Consider the following 26,126-nt stretch of genomic DNA (forward strand, 5'->3'; position numbering starts at 1 on the left):
ATAAACATCAATCAGGAGCTCAGAAAGAGACGGGCCTGTGTCCCAGTTACTGTATCTACCCCAGCTAATGCCTCCAATCAGCTCAGCGAGCAGGAAAACTGCCCCACAGACAAGACGAGACAAAAAAGGAAGTGAGAATGGATTCTCTATCAATGTCGGGTCCATCTGGTGTCTCTCACTGGTGGCTGTTTATCAAAGAGATTAAATGGGTCCAGAACATCATCAGCCTGGTGTTTTTAAAGGTACTGACCATCCAACCATGTCTTTTAAAAGAAAGATATTGTATACAATTGAGTTTAGTGTCACCACTCAGATATAATAAATACTGGAGAAAATCAAAGTCTTACCAAGTATATTTGTCTCATTTCTAGTCAAAATATCTCATTACACTTAATATAAGACACAACTGCCTAACAAGCACCATTTCAGCCAGATATAGGGACTTGTTTTAATACAATACATCTGGAATATCTTGTTAAATGAAAATGTCTTGAAACAAATTGTTTTGAGTCGGATTTCACATGAAACAAGCTTTTTTTTTTCCATTTGAAGAGGTTTTTAAGCTAATTTCAAGATCACTTTTACCTCAAAAGTCCTAAATATCACATTTTATTTCAAGAAATCTGGACAAGCCGATTTTCACTCGTTCCGTTGGCAGATTTTTTTGCTTATTTCAAGCAAAAACGTCTTTTATTTGTTGTTTTTCTTTCTGATTTTTGGAGGGGCATTTTTTCCAGTGAAGCAAATGGGTATCTAACCGTAACTAATGCATTTAGTAACTTCTCATTCCTTAAGCGACCGCGTCAGAAGGCACATCCTGTGGTCGTGGTAAAGATGCGACTGTTTCAGAGGGGACAAATTACTGGTCTGCATCAAACAAACAAAACCAAAGCAGATAAAATGGTTTTAAGAATCGTCCAACGTCTCAAAGTAAAGCGCTTAAATGTGGCGAAAGAACATGACGAGTTGGGACTAAACAGCCTGTCCATGTCCTCCTCTCTAAAAAGGTTAAAAACCCGGCTCTATAAGATGTTTTTTGTGTGTTATGAGACAAATCACGAGCAAAGTCGAAGATTTCTGCGTTAAATCAGCACAGCACTGAAGCTTCAATAAGATGAGATCAAGTCAAGTCTTTTATTGTCAGATGCACAGAACACCAGAGTCGGACTGGGCACTGAAATTCTTTGGACAGGACACCGTACACCTGCTAGAATACCAAGACATAACAGGCCGTAACATGTCATGACATAAGTACTCTAACAAAAACAGTAACAATAAATAGGCATTATGGATACTGTGGAAACCGCTTATAGTGGTCACGGATGTAGTAATCAACCTCTTATATAGATCAAAAGGCTTGGGACAGAATCATTTCTATACAAATGCTGTTTAAATAATTTGTTTATAGTAATCAAGAAATCCACTTATAATGTTCATTTTTGGCCATTTTATGAATGTAAACGTGCAAAAATCATTTTAAAACTACGTGTGGCTATTTTATTCTTTTCTCCCTTGATTCCTTTCTGGACGTCTGCTTCTGCCTCGCTAGCTAACGTAACGAGTTGACACCGGGCAGCAAGCGCGCGAATCATGGCTGGAAAAAGGAAGTCATTTTCTCTGAATGAAAAACGTAGTCTCCAAGAGAAGTATGACAAATTACCAAAAACGAGCCAACGAGACGCTGCGGCGAAGCTTGGCATTCCTCAGGCTACCTTGTGTAGTCTAATTAAGCAACGAGAGACAGCCATGAATGCTAACGACGGCGGGCTGCGCAGTACTGTAATTAAACTCGCATGATAATAAAATTCAGTAAATGCTGAAGCTATCCGTTTCATTTAATTTTTCTCATTGAAAAACGATACAAATGGCATTTAGATGATGTTCTGCATAAAAAAATAAGTGAAATACCTGTACTGTAACACAAATTCGGTTTTAGTAATCAACCGCTTATAGTGTTCAAATTGGCTCTGGACCAACGTGATCACTATAAGCGGTTTCCACTGTACTACAATATACATTTTACGGTAATTAAGACCTATACTAACCTGGAAACATAAGATAGAATAAAAATACAATATTGTGCAATATTGCATGTTGCAGTGCAAACAGCTGTGGAGGTAGGCATGTGTAAAGTATAAAGTGTGTAAGTGATGAGAGTGCATTATAGTGCATTTAGAAGCCCGATGGTCTTAGGATCAGCCACTTTTCTCAAAGTCAGGGGATTCGGGGGTTCTGTTAGCAAACATTTAAGGTCTTGACATCTATCTGAACAAGATAGGATACTTATTAATAGTTTCTGGACTGATATGAACAGAATGTGATGGTGAAATCAGTGCATTACTGATTCGTCCAAGTTGTTATTCGTAGATGCAGGGATTGTGTTTTCAGGTCTATTTGTCTCCATGCTCACCGAGTTCATTGATTATTTGGACTTGTTCTTGTAGGAATTATCTGAACATTAACGCAATTTAAAGTCATCTGTTTTCAACTCACCTCAGGACAGGAGTGCTTTACACAGCAGTTGTACTTCTTTTTGGCACAATACCCCCCAACTGACCAACTATAAAGTTCATATCATAGTTAGTAACAGTAAACATGATGCTAAGTGTTTTTATTGACAATAATCCCCCGCAAAGTTAATGTAGTTCAATTGGTCTTAATAATTCATCTCCAGGCTGAGGTGGGGCTTGGCAAAAGATTCTCAATCAATAAATATAATCAAGTACAGAGCCTTAATGTTCGTGATAAATTAAATTTTCTTTTAAATTAGTTTGTGCTGTCGAGAAAATTATGTTGTGTGTTCAAGTTGTCTTTTGCAAACAAAACACACAAGATAGAACGTTAAGAGCTCCATAGTTTGGTACAAAAAAAGGAATAACTAAAATGACTAATTACTGAGTTTCCATTAATTGAAGCGGAATTTAGCGGTTAAAGTAAACTCTAATAAGCTGTATTGAAACCAAGTTATAGCCTTTAATCTATAGCTGTTTTGTTTGTTAAAATAAACCATTAACTGACTTTGGAACAGTTGAACGCCCAAACTAAACTGAACCAAAATGTTTAAATCAGAAACTGTTTTAACTGTTAAGCTAACTAGAATATTTCACCTCTAAACTCAAATATGAACTAAATCACAGTCTCACCATTAAATTAAACTTAATTGTGAACTTGAATCAAAGTTGTAAATCTCAACAACTCTTCAGTAGCTATATTTTTGGTATATTCAGGCTAACACGTAACTGACCGCTACATGCTAGCCACTGAAAACAGCTACAGACAAGCTAGCTATCCAAACCATTTGGTGTAGGATAGAATCTAAGCTAACAATTTGTTGTTTGCCTTAATTATTTGGCTAGTTATGGAGAAAAAAAAGATGATTTTGGTTAACTGCTCAGTTAGCTGCTAAACTAAGATTCAAACACTGGTTAGCTGATTGGCTTTTGGGTTAGCTAAAGGGATCCTTCTGTTAGCACTTAGCAAATATACCTTTTAGTTATGTTTGAGTAAAGTTTAGCAGTATAAATGAATTGGTTTAGTTTAATTGAAACAGATTGTCCATCCAGATAAGCTATTAGTTACAGCAGTTGGTTTAATTTAGTTAAGTAGCTAAAGTAACTTAAACAAATAAGGGTTGACGGTCAGCTCAACTGATTTGTCTATTAAAGCATACAGTATGTAATTCAGTTTTTAAAGTTTTTAAATGAAAAATAATGAATATATTAATTTATTGGATTATGTATTGGATTCATTTAAATTATTTTATTTGTTTCTCTTTATATTCTTTTATGTATTTTAATACTTCTTCCACTCCCTGCTGCAATGCTTTTATTTTATGTGAAGCACTTTGAATTGTTTGTAAATGAAATGTGCTATAAATAAATTTGATTTGATTTATCTATCCATCTTTTTTGTTTGAAGTAGTTACCAGTCAGCTTTACCAGCAATCTCAGTCAGCCAACAATTCAATGGCTGAAACAGACAGACAAATCCTACAAAACAAATGTTTCTGAAAAAATGAAATGTTAAATGTAGTCATCACTGCAGCGTTGGAAGAAGAAACAACCTGTTGAGCAGATTCTCCTGAGCAGTTAAAAAAAAAAAAAAAAGCCATGTCATCACTGTCATTGTTCCTAAAATCCTGTTTGGTTCCAAACTCTCTGAGACCAAATGTTACACAACTGAATCATGAGCTTGTATGCAGATTTTCTTTCTGCTTTGAACTGACATTCTTTCCCTTCGAGCAGTCGACCCACTGGAACCGTCACAGAGCCAGTTGGGGGTCAGATGTCCAGTTGTGCTGATCGGGCACTTCCTGGTACAGTATCTCTGCTCGCAGCCTGTTAAAAGTGTCCCTGAAAAAGGAAATAAGCTAAACTTCATGATGAGCAGGGCTGGCAGACAGGAAAAAGGGGAAGCTGAATGGCTTGAACGGTGGTTTTTTTTGTTTTGTGCTTCTGAACCATCAAGTCATCAAAAGCTTGCTGAGCAAGAGATTTACTGCTGATGGGAGACATTTAGATACTTCATAAAGCTGAATACTTACCCTTAAATACCTTAAATGTGTTTTCAGTTAAGTCCAAAATAAAGGCTTTTATTTCCATACTATACAAGACAATGTGAATTCTTTAAAGTCCTTTCTGAGGTCACAAAATCTGCATTAAGTGCCAAAAATGACCATTTCTGTAGGCTTTACAGAAGGCCAGTCGACCTTTCATCACAAATATTAACTTTATTTAGGAAATGTTACTGCTGCAAATGATCTTCACTTGATCTGCAACAACTGGTACCTCCAATGTTGTGGTGGTTTTATGTAAACATGCATATTATGAAAGTCTCAGAAGGCAAATCACACCCGGTCCCAGAAGACTCGGCTGTGGTTTCCTAATGGTGCCTTTCAAACGGGGAAGTTCTGCCCATATTTCCGCCAATCTGATGTGGATTCGTCTCATTACCGAGACACTTGGTCACAGGAAACAACACTTTGGTCCTGTGTACACTTAATTCTGTCGTTTTAAGAGAAGTTGCAAGAGTTCTCATGGTGGTAACATCCCATCAGTTAACTGGTTGAGTCCAGATTTAGTTAAATCAAAGCAGATATAACGGTTCGAGTCTTTCAACGTGGATCAATCTATGGTTAGATCGTGAATCCGACACCAAAGTGCCTAAAAATGCAGTGATAAGAGCTAAAAAGGGCTGTCTTTGTAACACCTCAGCCTTTAAATGTCATCGTTTCAATATAAGTTTCGCCTCAAATAAATTCTGGCTCCAAAACTAATGAGACGGTGACAACCAAACACTAAACTGAAAGCCTTAAAAAGACAAAAACAAAGCAGCGGGTGATGTTAACCCATGAAACTCCATCAATCACTTACAGTCTTGGTCTTAAATGAAAATGGATGGTCGTCAGTTTGTTCCACCTGAATTCAGAGGTCAAACTTTCAGAGTTTCCAGTCAGAAAATCATCTGCTCAATGTCTGATTTCCACAGATAACACAGTAATAAGAGTAATTATTATTATTAATTAGGGCTGGACGAGTCAACTCGTTATTATCGCTTTAATTATTTAATGCCGGTAAATATTTTATTGCGCATTAACACAGTTTTTTATTTTTTATTAAAAAAAAATTTAATTAATTTTATTTTGTAAAAGTCTGCTGCTCACAGGCTTTTATTTTGTAAAAGTCTGCTGCTCACAGGCTTTTATTATTGTAAAAGTCTGCTGCTCACAGGCTTTTATTATGTAAAAGTCTGCTGCTGTCTGCTGTGGAACAGGAAAAGAAAGTAATCGGCGGATCCACCAAACATGGAGAAGGGTACGGAACTTTTACTCGGCCATTTTCATGTTAAAGTTCTTCCAGACGGCGGAGTCGACAGAACCAAAGTCATCTGTAAACACTGCCAAGTTGAATTGTCTTCTCAGCGTAGTAGTTCCAGTCTAAAATATCACTTAAAGGCAAAACACACAACTGATAGCAGCAAGTCATTCAAGGAAACAGACAGTGGAGCGAGGCTTCTACATAAAAACTACAGAAAGATGCTGATGTTAAAAGTGTGTTTGCACAACAAAAGTTATGGCACTTTCATTCATATGGCAGCACATTTAAAATAAAGCTAAATGCTAAAAGCTATACGCTACTTTTGGATTCATTTTGGATTCTGCGTACAAATGCGATTAATCGCGATTAATCAGGGAAATCATGTGATTAATTAGATTACAACATTTTAATCGTTGCCCAGCCCTAGTTTTGATTTTAATCCTGAAAAGATTTATCCCATAACGTGATAACAGGTTCTAACATGGTGAATGTTTCCCGCCTGCAGGGAGCGCTATCAGCTGCGCGAGGCCCGGAGGATCCGGGACCTGGACCGAGTGCTGCTGGGCTACCAGACGTACCCTCAGGCTCTGACGCTGGTGTTTGACGACCTGCCCGGCCCCGACCTCCTCTGCCACCTCACCATGGACCACTTCGCCGCCAGCGGGGGGGAAGCCCCGCCCAGAGGGGGCGTGGCCAACAGGGGCGCGGAAGGCGAGGTGCAGTGGTGCGTGTTCGTCCCGGGAGCCGACAGCAGAGAGAGGCTGATCTCGCTGCTCGCCCGGCAGTGGGAGGCGCTCTGCAGCCGGGAGCTTCCCGTGGAGCTCACCGGCTGATTGGCTGAGGGAGGAGCGACCGTCCCACACCTGGTTAGAGACGCTTTTACAGGTGCAGTCGTCATGTGACCGACACGGCACCGACGCGCTTCAGACGTGGCGTTCAGCAGTTGCACTAAAAGGTCACGTGAAGGCATTTCTGTTTAAATAAACGAAGCGAGAAGCCCAAAATCCAGCTGTTTACACGCCACCGCAGTCCATGAGGTCATGTGACCCGACCGGCTCCATGCGGTGCTAAAGGTTCGGCCTCGTAACGCGTTTAACTCGACTGCGTAAGAACGAACCTGCGAATGTTGTTTGGGAGATGTTTTCATCAAATTTATGAAACGTGGCACGTCAGGCTTTTATTTTTATTACCTGGAAACCAAACTACAGGGAAGAAGACGCTAAATGAGTCATCTCCGTCATATTTTTGGATTCTGCGTACAAATGCGATTAATCAGTAGCCTGGGAATTCCCATGCGCTCGATTTCATTCTCACTGCAAAGTCAGCCCGGAAACCACCACCCTTATTTTTGCCAGAGTTTGGGAACCAATCACAGAACGGGGGGGGGGGCAGCAAGACGATGACGTCTATGCGCTACACCGAAGCTTGTAGAGCGTTAATCCAACATGGCAGCGGACACAACGTTACCGTTCAATGCAGCCTTAGAAAGTGTTTCGGAGTAGATTCAACCTGGGGTCATTTGAACCGTGACATCCAGCCAAGTAGCCCACCCGAAGTTTTTCCGATATTGGCTGAACATCAGCTGAGTTACTGAGTTATCCCGAATAGCTTAGTACAAGCGCTAACGGACCCTGGCAGTATCTCCAAAATTACCACACTAAAATCACATGTCATGACACCAAACTTCTACAGTAGCACAAATATGGTCTGTACTCACAAAGCGATGCATTTGGAAGTTTTTACATAGTCCAGGAGTTTATTATTATCATCAACACAAGCCTGATAGCTTCTCTGCAGCTAAAGCTGCGTCGACGTCACTTCAGGGAGCTGGGAGCTTCAAAGTAAGATGAGGGTTGATCTACTACTGTAGACAACAAAGCAAGGCTGCTCAATTTCTCCATTTTTAAAATAAATTCACAACTCTACAACATAAAAATTCATGTAGAATATAGCATATAGGCCTACTTTGTTGTCAATTTAAGTAGCTTAGAGCGCAAGTTTACTTTTATTTTCCATTTTTTTCTTCTTCCTCGTCGAATTTCTGTCGTCATCTGGTATAAGTGATACAATTGGCTATGAATCGCGCGCAAAGCAGCATGGGAAGAACCTGACGCCATTTGATAGACATTCGTAGCGCCCAATAAACGGCTCTAGGCATTCGTAAACCACGCCTCAAATACGAGAAAATGCACACCTAGTTCCCAGACCACCATCTCATCGAGATTGTGGACGCGTCAGCCAGGCTAGTTAGCAGGGAAATCATGTGATTAATTAGATTAAACATTTTAAATCGTTGCCCAGCCCTAATTATTATTATTAAATAAAGGCACAATATGGTTAACTCTGATCCATTGCCAGTCTTAACTGCCACTCAACAGAATAAGTAGAAATAAATCCTTAAAGAAGATTGTTAAGAGAAAGAAAACTCACCTGAATGATGGTCTCAGGATGCTTAAACCTGTTCTGAAAGGCTCCAGAGTCTGAGCCCCACCAACCAAAGAAGGAGCTCTCCGAACAGGCCAGGGACAAAGTTGTGGAGAAGTGGGGCTATAAAATAATCTCAGAAACTTTGATAATCCCACAGAGCAGGGCCGTCCAAAGAGGGCATCAATCAGAGAGGCAGCAAAGAGGCCGAAGGCAACGCTGAAGGAGCCGGAAAGCTCCACAGAGCAGCATGGTGGTGGCAGCATCATGCTGTGTTTTCCATCAGCAGGTGCTGCCACATTCTGCAGACGCTTTTATCCAAAGCGACTTACAATAAGTGTGTTCCACATCGGTAGATGTAAATGTGCTTTATTTCTACACTTCTGAATTTCACTGGTCACTTTATATTTTTATATTTTATATTCTTAAACAGTTTTTTTAAACTCTTAGATTGTTTTTAAAAGTGTTCATTATTATATAAACATTTTTATTGCTTTATTATGTCTACTACTGGATGCTTGAATTTCCTTCGGGATCAATAAAGTATCTATCTATCCTTAAAATCCTTACGGTGTACCAAAGTGCTTTACAGCAGCTAATAAATAAAGAGAAGAAGAAGTAAAAACAATAAAAACAATAAAAGAACAGTGAAAGCAATAAAATACAACAAAATTGAATAAGATAAAAGTGTCATCATGCTGCTGGGTATTAAAGCCATCCTAAATAAGCAGGTTTTTAGCCCGGATCTGAAGAGGCCCGGGTCAGAAATAAGACGCAGCTGGACGGGGGGCTTATTCCAGAGCCTGGGGGCAGCTTTGGGAAAAGGCTCGCTCACCCCAGGGTTTGTATTCTGACCTGGGCACTTCCAGCAGAAACTGATCTGCTGACCTCAGAGCTCTACCAGGACTGTTAAAAGCTCAGATAAATACGACGGGGCGAGGCCGCTAAGAGCTTTAAAAACACACATTAAGAGTTTAAAATCAGTTCTGTAAAGGACAGGAAGCCGATGGAGGGAGTTCAGAACAGGAGTGATGTGCACACGTCTGTTGGTGTTGGTTAAAGACGGGCAGCAGCGTTCTGCACCAGCTGAAGGCGGCTGAGAGAAGACTGGGAGACGCCCACATAAAGAGCATTAAAACAGTCTGACCTTCAACTTATCAGGGCACGGATGGCTTTCTCAAGGTCATGACCACTTAAACACATTTTAACTTTGGCCAGGAGACGCAGCTGGAGAAAACCAGTCCCGACGACGTTGTTAATGTGTTTGTCCGACCTCAGATCAAATGAATCAATCAATCTTTATTTATATAGCGCCTTTCATACCACAGGCAACTCAATGTGCTCAAAGGTCAAAGGTCAATCCCAGATTTCTGACGGTTGAACTGAGGCTGTGTTCGAAACCGCCTACTACATATTTCCATACTGCATACTACATACTGCATACTAATCGATCAGACAGTATGCAGAGCGTTTACCCACAATGCATTTCGCTCCTGCCCGAGCAGAAATCAGCCGGCCTGAAGCTGATTTCTCTTAAGCTCTAAACTCTGTAAACTTTAGCAACATTTGAAACATTTTCAGGTGAGAAAGTAGTCGTTTAGATCCCCAACGTGTTGAAAACCTGACAAAATACCGGCTGTTTACAATTTTGTTCCCACGAATTTGGCGCTGCTAAAGCTAGCCGCAGTGAGCAACGCACTTCCGGTTATTTTCACAAAATAAAATACCTGTTGCCTTTTATCATAGGGAAAGCCATTACGATACAATTGGTGCTTTTGTTTTGAAAACAGGAAGTGAACCTACCCTCGTTGTAGCTAACTTGAAACTGCCGTTTTGACAGGAAATGACGATCGGCGACGTCACGTTACGTTGCATCTTGGGTAGTTTGAGTATGAGTAGTAACCTCATGATGCATACCCAACATTTAAATTTCATTTAAATGGAGAAAATTTTGGGCCAACCGCTGCTTAACATCAGCGATACAATTAAACAAAAGAACATTTTGCACCGTTACGGTTTGGCTTCAATGGTAGATAAATCGGTGCATTTCCTTCCAAAACCAAACCGCTAAGAGCAGAACTAGTGCAGAGTAAGAGCAGTAAGTTAGGTACTGAGACACATGGGAAGATAATTTAGGAAACAAATAAGTGCGTAAGGAGCTGGGAGGCAACAGGTGACGTCCTCAGAGGGCGGATCAGGGTGGTGTTTCCTGATGGGCATCAGTCGGGAATACATTTATTCTATACTGTAGATTTGTTTATAGCTGATGTTTATTCTCTATTTTTATTCTATTTGCTTGTTTTTCCTTTAATTGTTTACATATCTTTTATACTGTACGCTGTTGCAACACAATAATTTCCCAAATTGGGATGAATAAAGTACTTATCTATATATCTACATGGGAATGCACCATTTCACTCCACAAAAGTGGACATACATGAACAATTTACACGACCAGTTTTCACACAATGAAATAAGGAAAACATGAAGTGACTCAGATGTGGTCTGATTTTCTGCTTTTTTTTTTTTTTGCTGCCTCAGCGTTAAAGAGAAACTGTGGTTAAATTCTGCTGATTTCAAAAGAATGAATCATGAAAGAAAGTAGGAGTTCCATGTTTGAAGTTTCATTTTCTCTTTATTTCAGTGGCATTCGCCCTTTAAACAAGACAACAGAAACACAGCGGTGAAAGGGTGGGACGTGTCCGACATGGTCTGGCTCCTCGTTCATCGATAATAATAATGTACAAAAACATAAAATAAAGAAAATATAAAACAATAATAATACTAAGTGATACAGGACAAACTTACAAAAAAAAAAAAAAAAACTCAGCTTCTGGATGGAAAACATCCGTCTGCCCCAAAGCAACAACAACATTAAGTTATTTATGAATAAAAGGATCAAATACAGATTATTAACACTGCTTCATCGGTTACAATGTGCAAGAAATAAAATGCTCAGACTGTGTGTGAGTTCCTGTTCGGGGGAAATCCTCTCGTCTCCTCACCGGAGTCGCACTGAAAACGTATAAATAACACATAAAAGCAACTTTTTGGTTTAAAGCAAGTAAATCAAATGACTTTGGAGTTTCTTAGGCTAGCAGTTCCCCCTGCGGTCAGTGTTCGTGCTACGCTAAGCTACACTAAACGTGTCGCTAAGCCACGCTAAGCTAAACGTGTCGCTAAGCTATGCTAAGCTAAACGTGTCGTTAAGCTATGCTAAGCTAAGCGTGTCGCTAAGCTATACTAAGTGTGTTGCTAAGCTACACTAAATGTGTCGCTAAGCTAAATGTGTCGCTAAGCTACACTAAACGTGTCGCTATGCCACACGAAACGTGTTGCTAAGCTATGCTAAGCGTGTCGCTAAGCTACGCTAAGCGTGTCGCTAAGGTACGCTAAGCGTGACGCTAAGGTACGCTAAGCGTGTCGCTAAGGTAAGCGTGTCACTAAGCTACACTAAACGTGACGCTAAGCTACACTAAGCTAAGCTAAACGTGTCGCTAAGCTACGCTAAGCGTGTCGCTAAGCTGGACACGAAACCGACCGATCCTGCAACCCGTCGCTGGAGGAGAAAAGAGGATCATTTACCATGAATGTGCACCTGTTCCTTAAAAAGGTAATACTTATTTTCTAACGGTTAAACTCCTGTGGACTGCCTGCAGCGCCCCCTGCTGTGCAACACCCGTCTGTCAGTCTAAATGATCAAGTTTCCCCAACAAAAAAAAAAAAAAACTTAAACAGTGAATCTGCTGCACATTTCTTCAGCTTTTACCGTCTGCACCGGCGCTCCAGAGTCCTGAACCCACGGCGGTTTCCCTTAGCTGATGCCACGACGTCCCGGTCTGCAATAAGTGTGACAAAAGGCTTCGAGAAGTGCTTGTTGGATAACCTCAGAGTCGCACTCTGATGCGCCGTTACCCCCGTTTGTTTATTAACGACACACAAACGCGTTAAAGTACATTAGAAAAGGTTGAGAAACGTAAATTTCCAAAAAGTTTTTCCATCCGTTTTTGCCTTTTTTCCAAGTATCTCCGTCACATGACTCATACGAGCGGTCAGCTTCTTTCTGCTTCTTTAGAATAAAGATGGCCACCAGTTTTTTTTCCCTCGTATGACGGAGATGACTCATTTAGCGTCTTCTTCCCTGTAGTTTGGTTTCCAGGTAATAAAAATAAAAGCCTGACGTGCCACGTTTCATAAATTTGATGAAAACATCTCCCAAACAACATTCGCAGGTTCGTTCTTACGCAGTCGAGTTATACGCGTTACGAGGCCGAACCTTTAGCACCGCGTGGAGCCGGTCGGGTCACATGACCTCATGGACTGCGGTGGCGTGTAAACAGCTGGATTTTGTGCTTCTCTCTTCGTTGTTTATTTAAACAGAAATGCCTTCACGTGACCTTTTAGTGCAACTGCTGAACGCCACGTCTGAAGCGCGTCGGTGCCGTGTCGGTCACATGACGACTGCACCTGTAAAAGCGTCTCTAACCAGGTGTGGGACGGTCGCTCCTCCGCCAGCCAATCAGCCGGTGAGCTCCACGGGAAGCTCCCGGCTGCAGAGCGCCTCCCACTGCCGGGCGAGCAGCGAGATCAGCCTCTCTCTGCTGTCGGCTCCCGGGACGAACACGCACCACTGCACCTCGCCTTCCGCGCCCCTGTTGGCCACGCCCCCTCTGGGCGGGGCTTCCCCGCCGCTGGCGGCGAAGTGGTCCATGGTGAGGTGGCAGAGGAGGTCGGGGCCGGGCAGGTCGTCAAACACCAGCGTCAGAGCCTGAGGGTACGTCTGGTAGCCCAGCAGCACTCGGTCCAGGTCCCGGATCCTCCGGGCCTCGCGGAGCTGATAGCGCTCCCTGCAGGCGGGAAACATTCACCATGTTAGAACCTGTTATCACATTATGGGATAAATCTTTTCAGGATTAAAATCAAAACTAGGGCTGTGCAACGATTAAAATGTTTAATCTAAATAATCACATGATTTCCCTGATTAATCGCGATTAAAGGGATAGTTCGGGATATTTGACATGAATCTGTATGGCATCACCATAACCAGTGTCGTGCTGACTTACCCCCGACAGTGTCCTGTGAGCCGAGTTCTTGTCCAGTGTTGGTCAAGGCGAAAGTAGTCCGGCTTGTTTGCTGGGGTCAAGAAATTAGCGCGTTTTTCTTCCCAAAACAGTACGTGTGCTAAAGAGTGATTTATTTCATCACAAAAACCGAAGCCGGCAAAAGTCACTCCTCGTTATCACTTGGGCCCTATACTGTCTCTCATTGTGTATCAGTGCGCACGTCATTCTGACCGCGAGCTGTGCGCACGAGTCTTTCTGTTCTTTGGCAGTGCTCAACACTTACTCTGCAGACAACTGGCCATCGGGTCCAGCTGGTCTGGGACGCCTCTTCCAGCTGATCTTGGGAACATGGAAAAAAGTTCTCAGACGCCTGCATTCAGGAGTGCAGGGAAGTCCCCGTTATTTGTGATGCAGGCAGCAGCTGTCCCGCGGCCGCCGACATCCTCATCTATGGAGAGATTTTGGATCTGGGGCATAACTAAATCCCACTCGTGGCAGCAGTAACATTCCACCTCTGTCTGCATTACTTCGCACTTCAAACAAGTGCACCAGGATTTGTCGGCCACCCTGGGTATCGCAGCTCCAGCAGTGGCTCCAGCTTCTGTTTCCATCACTTCTCTGTCCACCCTCTCTCTTTCTGCCTGATCTAAGTCCATTTGGCGAACTTCCTCCTCAGTATAAACGGGTTCAGAAAGATACCCCCTTGGCTCTGAACGGAAGTCAATATGTTCCTCGTCGCTCTGGTAGTCAGACATCTTCCCGAGCAGTAAACAAAGTGAATCGACTCGTGCGCACAGCTCGCGGTCAGAATGACGTGCGCAATGATACACAATGAGAGACAGTATAGGGCCCAAGTGATAACGAGGAGTGACTTTTGCCGGCTTCGGTTTTTGTGATGAAATAAATCACTCTTTAGCACACGTACTGTTTTGGGAAGAAAAACGCGCTAATTTCTTGACCCCAGCAAACAAGCCGGACTACTTTCGCCTTGACCAACACTGGACAAGAACTCGGCTCACAGGACACTGTCGGGGGTAAGTCAGTTTGAATGCACGACACTGGTTATGGTGATGCCATACAGTTTCATGTCAAATATCCCGAACTATCCCTTTAATCACATTTGTACGCAGAATCCAAAAATGAATCCAAAAGTAGTGTATAGCTTTTAGCATTTAGCTTTATTTTAAATGTGCTGCCATATGAATGAAAGTGCCATAACATTTGTTGTGCAAACACACTTTTAACATCAGCATCTTTCTGTAGTTTTTATGTAGAAGCCTCGCTCCACTCTGTTGCTGTTGCTCACAGGCTTTTATTTTGTAAAAGTCTGTTGCTCACAGGCTTTTATTTTGTAAAAGTCTGTAGCTCACAGGCTTTTATTTTGTAAAAGTCTGTAGCTCACAGGCTTTTATTTTGTAAAAGTCTGTAGCTCACAGGCTTTTATTTTGTAAAAGTCTGCTGCTGTCTGCTGTGGAACAGGAAAAGAAAGTAATCGGCGGATCCACCAAACATGGAGAAGGGTACGGAACTTTTACTCGGCCATTTTCATGTTAAAGTTCTTCCAGACGGCGGAGTCGACAGAACCAAAGTCATCTGTAAACACAGCCAAGTTGAATTGTCTTCTCAGCGTAGTAGTTCCAGTCTAAAATATCACTTAAAGGCAAAACACACAACTGATAGCAGCAAGTCATTCAAGGAAACAGACAGTGGAGCGAGGCTTCTACATAAAAACTACAGAAAGATGCTGATGTTAAAAGTGTGTCTGCACAACAAATGTTATGGCACTTTCATTCATATGGCAGCACATTTAAAATAAAGCTAAATGCTAAAAGCTATACACTACTTTTGGATTAATTTTTGGATTCTGCGTACAAATGCGATTAATCGTGATTAATCAGGGAAATCATGCGATTGATTAGATTAAACATTTTAATCGTTGCCCAGCCCTAGTTATCATATCATTGGATAAATCTTTTCAGGATTAAAATCAAAAGCAACCCGCAGACTAAAGAAATCTGGAGACTCATCCGGCCCACGGTGAGCAGGAGGGACAATAACAATAACATGAACTGAGCTGAGCAGCTCCGATTAAAGAGGAGAAATACTCAGTAAAAATGGAGAAAAAGCTCAATGCTGTCGCTTTGTTTCGGGGCCTCGTTGATCTGAAAACGTTTAATTAAGGGAACGGTTTTCTACGTCACAGTCTCAGCTCGGAGTAAAATCATCTAGTCTCCCCATCTTTATCTCCACTCAAACCTTGAGTGCATTCGTACGACCTTGGAACTGGGGAAGACAAAACGCTTTCTACTGGCTTTTGCTTTGCGAATAACAAATTCTTATCACTAGCTTTAGAGTTCACTAAATATTAAGAAAGAAATGAGATAATAATGCTTCTGCTGTACTTTGCCTAAATGTTTAGACAGCATTCTTGAATGTTTACCCCATTTAGAAGTTAGAAATGTCAGTGTCCCACTTGTCATTGAATACAGCAGAAGTCATAAATACAAAAAAAAACCAAACCTGAAAACGTCAGTAAAACTTTGCCCATATGAGCTATAAGTTCCTCACATCAGCTTCTAAAAAAAGGAAGTGACAGCGGGAGGATTTAGATTTTTGAATAGAACTATAAGTTCATGGAAAAAAGAGCCGTTTTGCTGTATTTCTAAAGATATTTTGACAAAAACGTGTCAAAGATTTCCTTCTCTGTGAGCTTATAAATAAATGTGAAAAAAGGCAGAATTCATCTTCTTTGAGGAAAGAAAGTGGCGGTTACTCGTTTCTCCGATCAGGACGCTGTTAAACGCCTGCTGCTGTTGTGTTGTTTCCGTCCTCGGGGCTTCATGTTCCTTGTGGTTCCGTCGGTATCTTTCCTCCTACTCAGTGTCTCCTCTTCTTCCTCTTTTCCAGCAGCAGACGAGCACAAACACGAGTTTCTCTCATTGCATTACAACACAGTCTGCGTCGATGATGTGCAAAACTTTCACACTTCCTCTCCATCTGAAGGTCTCTGCTGTGAATAATCCCGCTTTAACATAAACATCAGTGGGTTGTGATGCAGAGGAGCGGGGTGGGGCCGGGGGGCTCACCTGGAGGGAGGCTCTTTGGCGAAGTCCGGCAGCGGATAGCTGACGTAGTCCTCGTCCAGCAGGAAGACGTCGGTGCTGGTGAGGATCAGAGTCCTGGGCTGCAGAACAGGAGAGCAGGCCGAGCCCGGGCCGGGGACCTGCACCTGCAGGACCACAACAAAAAGCTCCGTGAGCCTCGAGAAACGCTTTAAAGGGACAGTTAAAGCTAAAAAAGTAGCCCTTTTTTTAAGCACTTTATTTTTTTTAACTTAATTTTTATTCATTTTTTCACAATGGTAACATGACAAGTCAAATTTCCTTCATGTACATGTTTTCCTGTTTACAGCTGCACACCATCTTAGCAAAATCAACAGTCATGAAATATAGTAGTTCACTAAATGAAAACTAATAAAACATAGGACCAATTACACAGATTTGAAGTGAAAATTAAATAAAGATAAATAACTGAACATAATTTAGAAAAAAATAAAATAAAATGCTATACACTTATTGTGTTAGCAGAGCTACAACAGGTTTCCATCGTTTAATAAAAATAGGTTTCTGAAGTCTTAAAGGCGAGGTAGGGGTTCTTTTTCTGGAGCATTTTTTTACATATTGCTTGAAATACTCTTCACACCCCCATTGCAACCAATTAATTAAAAGTTTTGACACAAAAATGAAAAGTTTTAGTGGCCTCTAGAACGTACAATCCCGGAAAAACACTATCCAATCACACTGAACGGACCGTTAACGATGATTGGATACTGATGCCGTCTATCAAACTGCAATCTGCTAAACGTATAGTTAGCATATACTAAATACTAAATACGGCAACGATCGATGCTTGCTGTCAGAACAGCGCTCGTGCACCTTCGTGCTCGTTCATGTACTCTAGAGGCGTGCCTTCGGGGGGAAAGTGAAGAAAAGGGTTGGGACTTTTTACCGGTGTATTTTCAAAATGCAGCTTCGCTGGACTCAAAATCCAGGATCTCCTACCCTACCTTTAAGTTAACAGGCGGCAGCAGAAGAAGAAGAAGAAGTTCCCACCTGAAAGACCAGCAGGTAGAGCAGGATATTGAATGAGCAGGAGGATGAAGAAGCTCCACTGGCCGCGGTCTTCCTCTCTGCCACGATGAAGGTCAGGTCTCCCATCTCCTCCTCGCTGGGATAAACAAACTTCACCTTGCTGCTGTGGATCAGCTCGTAGTTCTGCATCTTACCTGCAGGGGGAGACAAAATTCTGTTATCACCGTTTTTTTTGGGGACTATTTGGAGTTTTTATTTCTAGCAGAAGGGACCCGCTTTACTCCAAACCATCAACCGAGCATCTGTAATCAGGGCCGTTAGTGTCCTGTGTAAGAAAATCCAGAGACTTCACAGGGTGCTTTGACTTTTTCCAGACTTTTTTTCCCAGAGACCTTAACTTTATGTTCTTGTAACTTGTGTGCCTACTGCCTACTTCATTGGTTGAGATTGTACCAACTGTGTTTATTAGAAATGTTCATTTTTATAGGCTAGTATTCAATGAACAAATGTATTATTCACAGTAAATTATGCTTTTACTGATGAAAACGTTTCAAAACATGAAAATCACAAGTACATGAATTTCACATCAAACAAGTGTCACAAAAACTATCTATAAAAAAAAATGAATGGATGAATGTATGTAGAATTCAGTCTCTTCACTCACATCTCATCCCATTAGGCTGATACAGTACGTGACCAGTTAGTTAAATGATAGTTTTATAGCCTACCTTCCTATTTCTCATTTCACAATGCCTTTCAGCATACTGTAACATTCTACCATACATTTATTTTCCATACTTTATTAAGACTTTCACACAAAATTCAAGACTTTTCAAGGTCTGGAAAACAGTGCTTCAAAATTCCAGACTTATTAAGACTTTCCAGCACCCTGCTTCAGGTGGATTTTATGGTCCTGGCAGGAAGGAGGGAGCCTGGTTACCCGTGTTTGTGTCGGTGAACTGGGAGTAGAAGTCCTGATCCGACGGCTCCGGAGCAGGAAGCTGCCGCTGCAGGCTGAGAGCCGCCATCAGCTCCTGCAGGAAGACGCCCGTCCCATAACTGTCCCTGCTGAGGCAGCACACGATGTGCTCGGCCGAGGGTCCTGCGGGCAGAAGGAAAAGTTCAAGTTGTGCGATCTGCGTTCACACTGGAGCCGAGATGTGTGTGAATACACTGACCTACGACTCTGAAGTACTGGTCGAACAGTCCCACGTTGACGGTCAGCAGCTCCGACAGTCTGACGGAGAGGCAGCAGCAGAGACACGTGTCCGAGTCTCCAGAGGTTGATACGTCCAACACTGACAGGTGGACACAGACAGAAATGATTCATCAAAACAAAGCTGAACCTTTAAGGCTGCGAAGTGGGCCGCACCCCACAGAACAAACCCGTCTTCCACTCATTGATGGAATTCATTTGCTTTCCAATCATTAACTTACAGCATTAGCAGGAGTTCAAGATGTTACTTCATTGGTTATAAAATCAGGGTTTTATTAGAGCAGAGCGACAGCCTGGAAATGCTGTAAGTGAGTCTTAATGGGCTGATTTTCAGTTCCAGTTTCTGACAGAAGAAACGAGACGAGAGCAGCTTTTTTATTATTGGGAATTCATCACCTAAGCCCCTTTATACTCACTGAAAAACATTTTCCTCTTTTTCTCCTCATGTAAAAACATGAAAGCACATCAGAGGAATGCTGTATTTGTAGTTTTGGAAATAAAAACCGTTATCAGATGCAGCTCCAATCCAATCACTTAAATATCATGTTGAGGTTTTGCCTCTCAAAACGAAAGAACATCTGCTTTTTCAACAGTTTCCAGCTAAGATAAACGCTGTATTTCTGCCGATTCTAGCTTTAAGTCCTTTCTACTCACCATGAAAAACTTCCACAAACAAATATCTGTAGCTGAGTCACTACTCTGGGGTGTTCCAGTCAAACTGAAACTGGTAAATTCCAGTAACTGCTCGATAAATTGATGATTACAAAAAAAAAAACTATTTTACAAAAATACATAGATTCCTGGGTTCCTCCCACCATCCATAAACACGCATGTGAGGTTAAATGGCGACTCTATATTGACCCGAGCAGTTAGCGTGCATGGCCGTTTATCTCCTTTGTTTATATGCTGGACCTGTGATGGGCCGCAGACCGGTCCAGGTGGGACGCCGCCTAAAAGTTTGTTTACTACAGCCATGTGCAACTTGGCTTATACCGCCGCCCGCTGACCACGCCACACAGCCGCGTTTAAAACTCTAAACCAGGTCACTAAACAACCTGTTTGTTAGAATGTTAGAAACTCTACAATATTTCTCTTTTAAAAGAAGAAAACGTGCAGAATTTGAGTAAATTAACCTGAAGTAGAAACGTAAAAGTGGCCCAAGCTGTGGGTGAAATCTTTCCTCATCGCCCCACCTGAGTGATGATCCAGGGCGGTGGCGGAGTCCTCCAGCAGGAAGTAGATGGAATGAGTGGAGAGCAGCAGACAGCAGGTGAGTTCAGCCTCTGGAGATCTGTAGAGAACCGCTGACAGCCACAGGACCTGCCGCACCTCCTCCGCCTCCGACTGATTTAAGGGATAAAAAACAAAAACAGGAACTGCTGCTGGCGTTGGTCTGACTACAAATACTGTTTAAGGAGCATAAACATCAGGACGAGGACAGGAGAAGAAGCAGCGTGATTTCCTTAAAGGTTAAAAATGATCTGAGAAATAACTCCAGTCGTTGAGAAACAGTGAGCTGCTGTGCCATCTGCTGTAAATGTGGTCCAAACTAAATCTGTGCTTAGGAACTCTAAATCTCTTTCTCTTCTCAGGCAGAAGTACACAGGAAGTGTTCTTACCTGAGCTACATATCTGTGGAAGTAGGTCAGCATCTGCTGTCCTCTGAGTCCAGACAGGAGCTTCAGTCCTGGGGAAAGGCCCGGGACGAGGTGGGGGGACGGCTGGTTCTCCTCCATTTGGAGGTGGGAGGAGTCCCAGCTGAAGAGAAAGAGATAAAGATATCAGGACCGTCCACAAAAGTAAAGATTTCCTGCAGTGTCGGCCGATTACAGACGTATATCTAATATCGTTTTATTTCAAATTATTTAAAAAGAATTGCTGTAAATCAGAATTTAGGCCGTTTGCACAGAAATGATCCATTTGATAAGATTCAGTCAGGATTCAGGGCACATCAGCAGTGGGGAAAGCTATGAATAATCTCCCTTTGGTCTCAGATAACAGCTCTTAATGTCCTGCCAGATACTGAGATTAAAGTAGGTCTGTCAGGTTCAGTTCTACGCTGGTTCTCGTCATACTTTTCTGGGCGTAGTTTTAGTGTCACAGCTAACCAAATAAGGTCTGAGTCAGCAGATCTGCTGTGTGGAGTCCCTCAAGGTACTGTCTTGGGTCCTGTATTATTTTTGCCGTCTGTGGATCAGAACCTACCGATGGTGCCACGCACTCATTTCCGGACCAGAGGAGACCAATCCTTCCAGGCTTTGGAACCATCTTCCGCTCTCTCTGCGCTCGATGGAGTCTGTTGACGCCTTCAATAGGCAACTTCAGACCTATTTATTTGTTCAGGTTTTTGCTTAATTGTCTTAGGGCTGCTATGATCGTCACAGTTGCCTTTTAAACTTATAATTTTATGTACTTCCTAACTGTGTGTTTCTGTTTGTGACCCTGGTCTGTGAAAGGCGCTGCACAAATAAAGATTACTTACACATTAGGCTGGTTTAAATCAGATTAATCTGATAGATTCCAGTTTGTTCTTTTCACGTTATAAATGCCATCATTAGGTAATGATATTAAACAAAGTCACACACATTTCCATTGCTTTGCAGATGACTTCATTTTCTGCTTCTAAGTTCAGACAAGAATGAGATTTGTTTATCTTATTTATATGGGTATATTATATGGGTAGATTTGTCTTCTCTCTAAAAACAACATGGCAGCACAGCTTAGGTTTGCAAAGCTGCATCTGAACAAAGCACAAGACTTCTGGACCAAAGTGGAGATGTTTGCTCATAATAACTTAGAACAAAGAAGCAACACAACCCGTTCATTAAACCCCTCAGAGCTCGCTGACAAAGTGGTGTTTCCTGTTAAAAGTTCTGTTCCAGAACACTGAAACGGTTTCAGAGCTCATCAGTAACTACGGACCAGCTTCAGAAAGCAGGCAGTCAAAGAAAGAAGTGTTGTTGAGTAGAGAGGACATCTAAGAATCTATGGTGGCTCTCATAAACAAGGTGAAAGTCTACCTGCTGGAACTGTGCGGCTTCTCGTCACTGGTGCAGCAGCAGCGGTCTCTGGATCTGTGGCGACCTGAGAACACAACAACGGACAAACAAAACGAGCACATGAGGTGAAATAAAGCCTGGTCTGAAAGCATGAACAGGTTTCTGGTCCTTACCCGCTGCGGCTTGTCCTCGGTGTGGGCAGGGTCTGCAGGGTCTGCAGGGCCGGGGCAGGGCCACCATCTTCAGGCCTTCAACAGCAGCTCTCCTCTGGCTCAGCTCGCCCAGGAAAGAGCTCCTGTCCTGGGCCAAAGCGAAGAGCAGCAGCAGGCTCCCGGAGCCGAGGAGCATCTCCACAGAATGGAGACTCCTGGATAAGAGTTTAAGAGTTAAGGCAAGGCAAGGCATCTTTATTTATACAGCGCATTTCATACCACAGGCAACTCAATGTGCTTTACATAAAGACATTTAAAAGAACAGCATAAAAGCAAGCAATTTAAAGAGAAAAAAAAAGAGAATAAAAATTAAAACAGTTAAACGCAGTCAAAGAAGAGAGGAAAAAGAAAAATATAAACTCAGCCATAAGCACAAGGAAAGAGAAATGTTTTTAACCTGGATTTAAAAGTGCTTACAGTTGTGGCTGACTGGGGGGGGGGGGGGCAGCAAGACGATGACGACGTCTATGCGCGACACCAAAGCTTGTAGAGTGTTAATCCAACATGGCAGCGGACAAAACGTTACTGTTCGATGCAGCCTTAGAAAGTGTTTTAAGTAGCTTAGAACGCAAGTTTACTTTTATTTTACTTTTTTTCTTCTTCTTCCTCGTTGAATTTCTGTCGTCATCTGGTATAAGTGATACAATTGGCTATGAATCACGCGCAAAGCAGCATCGTAGCACCCAATAAACGGCTCTAGGCATTCGTAAACCACGCCTCAAATACGAGAAAATGCACACCTAGTTCCCAGACCACCATCTCATCGAGATGTGGACGCGTCAGCCAGGCTAGTTTTATGCTGTTAAATCACAGTTATCTACTGGTATTGTTAAATGACTGATTTAACTGTTAATTTACATGTGAGGGACGAATATTCAACAGTATTTTACAATTATTGTCAAATACAGTCGGATACTGTTGTATATCCACCGTAATTCGTTACAGTGTAGATGAGCAGCAGAACTTTAAAATCTATTCTGTATCTGACCGGGAGCCGATGTAAAGACCTGAGAACAAACACACAAAGAGATCACTTGATGTGATCTCTTTGTTCTGGTTAAAACTCGGGCTGCAGCGTTCTGAATGAGCTGCAGCTGTTTGAGACTCTTTTGGGGGAGTCCAGTCAGAACACCGTTAGCATTAGCATGTAGCATGAATCAGCTTCTCCTGATCTGTTTGGGACATGAAAGCCTTCATCCTGGATATGTTCTTAAGTTGATAAAAGGCTGATTTGGTGACTGATCTGATATGATAGTTGAAGGTCAGGTCTGAGTCCATCAGCACGCCGAGGTTCCGGACTTGGTCTTTAGTTTCTAGAGACAGTGGCTGTTTTCACACTGCGACCCGCTACCTTAGCGGGTCCAAATTGCCACTTCGTCCCACGTCGAGCAATGTGAACGCTTGGCGTGTTGGTGACCCGTGTCGCCTGAAGCCGAGTTCAGGGGGCGTGGCCTAGTGGCAGAGCGTCACACGAAACACATAAAATGCTGGGCGTGTACAATGACGTAGGCACAAGCCATGCGTCGGAGGTAGGGTTAAACACACCTGTCTGCATCGAATGTTTCAAACCAACGATGGCGGGACACTTTGAGGACTTGTTTTTGCAAGTGTATATGCAGTTCATGGAGATGTTATGTCCATTCTGTCTTTTAAACTCCTCACGTCACGCCACGCCCACGTCCGACCCGCGTCGATTGCGTTCACACCAAACTCGGCAGAAAGACTAGGGTCCGACGCGGGTCGAAAGGCGAGTCGAGTTGACACGCCAGCCCGGGTCGGCAGTGTGAAAGGAACAGCGGACACGCTAAATTCGCGAATTAAACGCGGGTTCTTCCTCAGTGTGAAAGGGGCTAGTGACGCGAGGTGTTTACTGACAGCAAACCTCTTCTCTTTTGTATGCGTGTATAGATGTTGGTTCAGTGCAGAGTTGGAGCATCCATCGGTGGGATCGTACCTGCGGTGGTGTTGGGGGTTGGAACAGGAAGCGTCGCCGGGCCTCTCGCCCACCTGAGCGTCCCTTTCTCTGGGGTGAAGCACCACAGAGCCGAGGGGCACACGAACCAGCCTGCACCACGACGAGGAAGAAGAAGAAGAAGAAGAAGAGGAGGAGGAGGGCTGATGGAGGCTCTTCTCTTTTTCCACCAGCTCTTTGAAGTCCATCTTCAGCACCCAGAGGTGTCTGTGGGTGAGGAAAAGGAGAGCGGGGGAGCTGGGCTCCGTGGATACGATGTCCGAGAGGAGTGGGTGAGAGTCGGGGGAGGAGGGGAGGAGGTGGGCAGGATAGCCTCCCTGGGCTCCCTGACTCTCCTCCAGCTCCCAGGAGTTGATGAGCGAGGGTGGGAGGAGCTGAGGAGCGCTGTGGGGCTCCGCCGCCTGGAAAAAAAAAAAAAACACACAACAAGGAGGTTTTTATTTGGACAGAAAAGCTGAGATTCATTCTTCATGACTGAGGAGTTAATGCAGTTTTATAAGAAAATATAAAGCTCTGTTTGACCAAATTACAGCAGCTTGGACAGAAAATAAGGAGACCAAATCTTAATTTAGGGAGAATTCGGTAACAAACTGTGGTGGAATTATGATAAAAGGCCATTAAAATGAAATAAAACACACACTAATGAAGGCAAGGCAAAGCATCTTTATTTATAAAGCACATTTCATACCACAGGCAACTCAATGTGCTTTACATAAAGACGAGGCATTTAAAAGCAGAGATCTGAGATCCAAGGACTCAGGTCAGCTGGTCCAGTCCAGAGTCCAGACTAAACATGGAGAAGCAGCATTTAGCTGTTATGCTGCAAACAAGTGGAACAAACTGCCAGTGGAGATTAAACTTTCACCAAATGGAGACATTTTTAAATCCAGGTTAAAGACATTTCTGTTCTCATGTGTCTATGCATGAAATCTGCACGATATCTTTGAACTTATCTGGACTGTTGCTTGTTTTTAAATTCATTTAAATTATTTTATTTGTTTCTCTTTATATTATTTTATGTATTTTTAATGCTTCTTCCACTCCCTGCTGCAATGCTTTTATTTTATGTAAAGCACTTTGAACTGTTTGTACATGAAATGTGCTATATAAATAAATTAGATTTGAAAAGAACAGCATAAAGCAGCATAAAAACAAGCAATTTAAAGAGAATAAAAAAAAAATTGAATAAAAATTAAGCAGAGTGCTGTTCTCTGACCTGGAGCAGCTCGGTCAGCTCAGTTCTGGTCTGCCGGAGCTCCTCAGCCCCAGAGAAGACGTACCAGCGGGTCGGACCGGCTCGGAGCCCAAAGGAGAGACAGGAGTCGGGCAGCTCGGCTCGGGAGGAGAGCAGGAGCTGGGAGTAGGGAAGCAGGATGTCCACCTGCAGGCCCGACAGCAGCTCCTCCACAGCCGGACTCTGGTGCTGCTCTGAGAACAGAACAAGCAGCAGAACTGAGAACAGGTCACCTACAGGTACGCTGATCTGATTATATCAGGTCCAAACAGGATTACTTTTAACTACGGCTGGGCGAGTTAACGCGATAATAACGAGTTAACTCGTTAATTAAACGGCGATAAATATTTTACCGCGCATTTATGCGTTTTTTTAATTTTATTTATTTTTAAAATTTATTTTATCATTGTAAAAGTCTGCTGCTCACAGGCTTTTATTTTGTAAAAGTCTGTTGCTCACATGCTTTTATTTTGTAAAATTCTGTTGCTCACAGGCTTTTATTTTGTAAAAGTTTGCTGCTCACAGGCTTTTATTTTGTAAAAGTCTGTTTCTCACAGGCTTTTATTTTGTAAAAGTTTGTTGCTCACAAGCTTTTATTTTGTAAAAGTTTGCTGCTCACAGGCTTTTATTTTGTAAAAGTCTGTTTCTCACAGGCTTTTATTTTGTAAAAGTCTGTTGCTCACAAGCTTTTATTTTGTAAAAGTTTGTTGCTCACAAGCTTTTATTTTGTAAAAGTTTGTTGCTCACAAGCTTTTATTTTGTAAAAGTTTGCTGCTCACAGGCTTTTATTTTGTAAAATTCTGTTGCTGGCAGGCTTTTATTTTGTAAAAGTCTGTTGCTCACAGGCTTTTATTTTGTAAAAGTTTGTTCCTCACAGGCTTTTATTTTGTAAAAGTCTGTTACTCACAGGCTTTTATTTTGTAAAAGTCTGCTGCTGTGGAACAGGAAAAGAAAGTAATCGGCGGATCCACCAAACATGGAGAAGGGTACGGTAGGGCTGGGCGATATATCAGATATATATTTTTTATTATATTCATTTAATTTTTATATTAAATCAGGGAAATCATGTGATTAATTAGATGAAACATTTTAAATCGTT

At 42.4% G+C, this 26,126-nt stretch overlaps 1 protein-coding gene across 1 annotated transcript in view; it reads right to left on the reverse strand.

The window, feature by feature from the left end:
• Window positions 1-10,855: 10,855 nt before the first annotated feature.
• The window catches only part of nisch (nischarin), a 38,782-nt gene continuing 23,511 nt past the window's right edge, over window positions 10,856-26,126 (reverse strand). The window contains exons 18-28 of the mRNA XM_075460054.1: window positions 25,010-25,221; window positions 23,776-24,194; window positions 21,783-21,976; window positions 21,631-21,694; window positions 20,230-20,368; window positions 19,804-19,954; window positions 18,573-18,692; window positions 18,335-18,496; window positions 17,416-17,588; window positions 16,390-16,532; window positions 10,856-13,087 (exon numbers count right to left, since the gene is read on the reverse strand). Of these exons, the coding sequence (XP_075316169.1) occupies window positions 12,760-13,087; window positions 16,390-16,532; window positions 17,416-17,588; window positions 18,335-18,496; window positions 18,573-18,692; window positions 19,804-19,954; window positions 20,230-20,368; window positions 21,631-21,694; window positions 21,783-21,976; window positions 23,776-24,194; window positions 25,010-25,221 (2,105 nt within the window). The 3' untranslated portion in view covers window positions 10,856-12,759. The remainder of the gene's footprint in view (window positions 13,088-16,389; window positions 16,533-17,415; window positions 17,589-18,334; window positions 18,497-18,572; window positions 18,693-19,803; window positions 19,955-20,229; window positions 20,369-21,630; window positions 21,695-21,782; window positions 21,977-23,775; window positions 24,195-25,009; window positions 25,222-26,126) is intronic.

Source organism: Odontesthes bonariensis, chromosome 3 (genome assembly GCF_027942865.1).
Source record: "Odontesthes bonariensis isolate fOdoBon6 chromosome 3, fOdoBon6.hap1, whole genome shotgun sequence".
Classification (NCBI taxonomy): Eukaryota; Metazoa; Chordata; class Actinopteri; order Atheriniformes; family Atherinopsidae; genus Odontesthes; species Odontesthes bonariensis.